Source organism: Adiantum capillus-veneris, chromosome 12 (assembly GCF_014529385.1).
Source record: "Adiantum capillus-veneris isolate H3 chromosome 12, ASM1452938v2, whole genome shotgun sequence".
Lineage (NCBI taxonomy): Eukaryota > Viridiplantae > Streptophyta > Polypodiopsida > Polypodiales > Pteridaceae > Adiantum > Adiantum capillus-veneris.
In genome coordinates, this window is record NC_140942.1 from 29,932,767 (window position 1) to 29,937,944 (window position 5,178).

Here is a 5,178-nt window from a genome sequence, read left to right on the forward strand (position 1 = left end):
TTTTGTGTCTACTTGCACTGTATGCCAACATTTAGTAAGCCCCAAGGATTCTCATGCTTTTTCTCATGACTTATGGGCCTTGGCAACAGTTACCATGGATTTCATTATTGGTTTTCTTCTCACTGTATCACAACACGACATGTTATGGATAACTGTTGATAGATTGTCATTTTCATATAAGAAAACAGCGACTGCACCCCAAGCTATAAAGTTTTTCATAAAATTGTGTTTGTTCATCATGATTATACTTTATCCTAAAGTAATCATCTTCTTATAGAGATCCACATTTTTGTAATCACTTTTGAATAGCTCTATTTTTTAACTTAAAATGTAGATCGGATTTTAGTTTTTTTTTTTCATTTTCTAAGTAATGGACAAACCAAAGCCAAAACTAACAAAAATTTAGACCTCCTTTGATATCACATAATTCACCAAAAAAAAAATCTTAATTGCAAATTTCTTATAACAAGACTGTGCACTCCACCACTGAAAAAGAACCTTTTGAAATTATCTTTGACCAAAAGCTCTCCACACATTAGGAAGAGAATGGGGTCTAAGAGGGCCTCTTTATTTGGCAAGTTAAGGAAGTCAAACCGTTAGTATTAAGAAAGTAATCACAGTTTTTGAATTCAAAGAGGAGAAACGACTAGTTTATTTGAATTCAAAGTTTCCTCCTAAAATGGAATTTAAAATCTAGCGGGTGTAGCATATCTATGGAAAGAGCTCGACACGCAGGTTGCAAATTTATGATCTCCGCTCAAATCGGAGATCATATGTGGGAGTTATGTAAGGCCAAAAATCATACAATGTTCCACCTTTTTATAGGGGGGGAAAGTACATCCTTTGACCACTCTTACACACCCACCATTCTTGCAAACATGGCGCACATCTATTCGTCAAAATATTAATCACCTCCATAAGTTCATGGCAAATAAAGAGGCCCTCCTACACCCCATCCTCTTTGTAATGCGTAGTGTTAATTTTGGTGGTAAAGGTTCAACAACTGATATAATAGCTCATACCAAATCCTTTTTGAAGTGAGTCTATTTAAGGGCATCAAGTGCAATACACAAAATGGGTCAATAAGTAACGTAGACCAATGGCTCATGAAGAAAACTAGTATGTATGACTTAGAATTCACAAAAAAAGACTCGAACATTGAAATACATCCCAAAATTAAAATTTATCTTAGATTTTATGGCCCTTGAATTATCGTTAATCAAAACATTAATTATAATTCTTATAGATGAACTCGTAAACAACAAAGAAAAAGGAAATTGCGCTTGTTGGTGAGTGTGGAGCAAAGACAACAAAAGAGAAGAAAATTGATAAGAATGCAACAAACAAATGAGTTGTTATGAATAGAGATGAACGGAAATTAAAAATACATATGATCGAATCAAATAAAAATTGGGTTGTTGTTAGCTTGTACTCATTCTTTTATCCCTTTGTGCTCAATTTTCAATTGCTCAATGTCTCAAAGTATTCTCTCTCTCTCTCTCTCTCTCTCTCTCTCTCTCACACACACACACACACACACACACAACTGTCAATTAATTTTTGTTTCTATGCACCAAACCCTTAAAAGTTTGTACTGAATAGAATAATAGTTAATCTAGTGTTGCCATGGATGACAATTGTTAAGCTCTTTAACACTTCTAAATACATATCCAAAGCTAACAAAATATGTTGTTTTGTTTTGATGGATATAGGTGCGAGCCATATATATACTCACTTGAAGATGTAACAAAAAAAAAACAGTGCACTACAAAGCCATCTCACAGATTTACAAAACAACAGATCAAATGTTGTGACAGAGTAGGAACTTCCATTGCACAAAAATTGTTTGTTAAATCACAAGAAGTCTTGAATAAACTATATCAAGGGCTGAATAGAACAAATAATGTGGGAGATTATGAACTTTTCATTGCACAATAGGGCTTGTTAATTGAGGCCAATTGATTTTAAAAGCAACCATAAATCAAGTGCTGAATCAAGGTGATCTTAATAACATGGATTGGTGAGCTTGAGCCAAAAAGCTGATGAGGCATCCTATGGTAAGAAAGCATGTAAGGTAATAGTGAACACCTACAACCTTTTGTTACGTTTGTATATATGTACGAGTACTGCCGGGCGGCCTCTCTCTCTCTCCTTCGCTCCCCCTCTCTCTCTCTCTCTCTCTCTTTTTCGCTCCCCCACTTTTGGCTTATAGCCTTCATCTCGCAGAACGTGACACGTGGTGTAAAGGATCATGGCCTCCACCATATCATGTTAGTAGATGCATGCGTGTGTGTGTGTGTGTGAGAGAGAGAGAGAGAGAGAGAGATGCATTCTGCGTGAAGGCCACATTACAACAAGTTCAAGTAGCACAATACGCATGAATCTACTTTGCGGCTAGTACATTGTAGGAACCCCTAGTTTCTTGAGTTCTTTCATGGAGAGTGCACACCTGGAGATGATATAATTATCTTTACACATGTTCAAGGTAAAAAATAAAAGGGTATTCAAAGAATGTTTCTAACAAGGGGCTTCTCAAGCACGGCGGAGAGGTAGATTTCAGGCCGTCCTCGATCCATCTTTGGGCTTGTGACCCACCGATGAACTCTATAGCCCATTCCTCTTATCATGGGCACATAGGTGTCCTTCAGCTGAGACTTCCCACAGAAGAAGTGGTCCAACCAAAAAATGCCACCTGGCCTCAGAACCCTATCAATGTCAAATAATATGAATTCTAATGTGTCCAATGGTATCCAATGGCTTAGCACATGCATTGAGTGCACTATATCCAAAGTGTTATCAAAAAAGGGTAGCCTTTGTGCCACTGTTAAATACAAAGGCACCACCCCTCTTAATGCAATAAAATTATTAAAGGGCCCATTAAGGTTCATGCTGGTGGTAACTATAGTCACCCCCCTTTCCATCATCCTCACTGCAAAGCTTGCAGACCCCCCTCCTATATCTAACCCTATCCTTACACTCCCATTCTTCAACCTAAGCACCTCCTCTATAGAGAAATCCAGCTCTGTGTCATGCTTCTCCCACCTCTCCCTCTCCTTGCCCTCCAAATCGAAGCAATCGTTGCAATCGTCGAACACCTTCTGCTTCTTCCTGTCATTCAAGCACTTGAAGCTCTTGCATATGTATGCAGACCACAGTATGCTGCTGTCTTCGGGCACCGTCCAGAAGCTCTCGGGTACTGGATACGGCTCGGTGAAGTTGGGTGGTATGCGTGCGAAGCACCTTCTCCGAGGAAGAGGCTCACATCCATGGAGGAGAAGCCTCTGTGCCAGGTTTTGATCATCTGGGCACTCTCCCCTTACCTTGTAGCCCATGAATTTCTTGAGATCATCCTCTTCGAGCGCGCATCCATGGCCGATGGATGAGACCATGGTGTCTGAGCCTTGACCTGGGTTGAATCCGAGGGGGAGGGGTCGGAGTGCGGTGTATTCATGTAGCTCCGAGGTTTTCTGGGCTGCGTGCGATTCATCTGCATCATCCTGAATGCCCATCCACCTGGACCAGAACGAAGAATCTTGTTTCGATGATGTGGAGGAGGATGAGGAGGAGGACTTTCCCTTGGACTCATGGATGGCATGCATGCCCTCCAACACATGGGTAGACACATTAAGAAGCTCCATGTTTTTGGCCAGGGCATCCACAAATATGTGGGATAATTCAAGCCTAGACTCCCTCAGCTCTGCCTTCACATCAATCAGCTCCTGTTGGGTTCTCTTCAGATCAGCCTGTGTCACATTGAGCTGGAATACAAGCCCCGCCACAAGCTCCGCAACAGGCATGCCCTCTTTGCCATCATCATCGGCTCGCTGCTTCTGCTGCGCATTGGCCAGATGCTGATGATAACGGTTGTGAAGGTCGCCATTAAAGCTTGACTTGGAGGTGGTGAGGTCATTGCAGGAGAAGAAGAAGTATGTTACGAAGTTGGAGCCAAGGAGGATAACGAAGAAGAAGAGGCTCTGAGAGGCTCTTCTGATCCTGCGATTTGACTCCATGGATTTGTGGGACTCCTCGGAACCCATGGCGATGGGTCTTTGCTGTTGCGATGGAGCTGCTGACTATGGCGAATAAGCAGCTGTATGAATCTGCGGCACATTTTGTAGCTGCGGGTAGTGCTTGCACGTTCTGGTCGTCCATGAGGGTCGACCTTCTTTAATCGCCATGGCGCTCCAGAGGCAGATCAGAGAGAGAGAGAGAGAGAGAGAGAGAGAGAGGGGGTCTTCAGACCACAATCAACTCACATCATGCTTGCCACTCTCCTTCACGATCATGCATGGCATTACTATAAACGCACTTTCAACACTAAAATGAACCATCTCATAGAGCCCTCTATCTAAGGCCCCTGTCATACGTGGGCGCCGGACGGGGCCTTGAAATGCACGATTGGGCGCGTTTCTTGTCACCCAAGGCGGATAACAGTATATAATTTGTTATGTGACTTCATCGGACGTCGAATGAGGGTAGCCCACCTGGTTCAACGCCCGCCTGTTATGCACGGTGCATGCGGCTCGATACCTATTTGTGCACTTCACACCATCGCTATTGAGCTTGTCCGCCATGAAACGAGGATGGACAAGGAGTCTACCCCAGTTAATTTTGCACAGCAAACCACCTTTTGCCACCTCAATCTCACACATGTTTAGGCGGACGTGTGTGACACAGACCTAAGGCTTTACAAATGCTAAGGAATTGATAGTTGGGAAGCCTCCTCCCACTTCCTAGACAGATGCCGCCATGCTCATCTTGCGTGCATAGCCCTTGGAGAGACAAAAAATTTCTCACGTCTTATTGGATTATGAGGGAAAATCAGATCTGCAATGAATTGTGTACTTAGACCTACTCTTATGGCTTTGACGCTACAACAAGAAAGTAGCTACTAGCTCAGTGTATTCCAGACATAGCGTCAATTTGCACTTTCATGTGCGGACCTTTTGCGGATGATTTCAACATGTGTGCCCTTGGATGCATAGAGCCGCTTCACGTTGGTGTTGCTTTTGCTATTGGTGCCGTTTGCAAGAACAAACTCACAACTCAACCAGTTGTGATGTTGCTTCACGGTGAAGGGGTGGCATGAGCTAGACACCATAGACAACAATAAACCATATGCACACAAGATTTTTGGCAAAATCTCTCTTTCTTAGGATTACCAAGGATTGATCTACA

General features: G+C 42.6%; 1 protein-coding gene across 1 annotated transcript; it reads right to left on the reverse strand.

Annotated features, from left to right (window-relative positions):
- Positions 1 to 1,853: 1,853 nt before the first annotated feature.
- On the reverse strand, positions 1,854 to 4,245 carry LOC147445506 (putative methyltransferase At1g29790). Its single transcript, XM_086526050.1, has one exon. It carries the CDS (start codon positions 4,035 to 4,037, stop codon positions 2,505 to 2,507), a length of 1,533 nt encoding a protein of 510 aa, XP_086382176.1. The 5' UTR covers positions 4,038 to 4,245; the 3' UTR covers positions 1,854 to 2,504.
- Between the last annotated feature and the right edge of the window lie 933 nt (positions 4,246 to 5,178).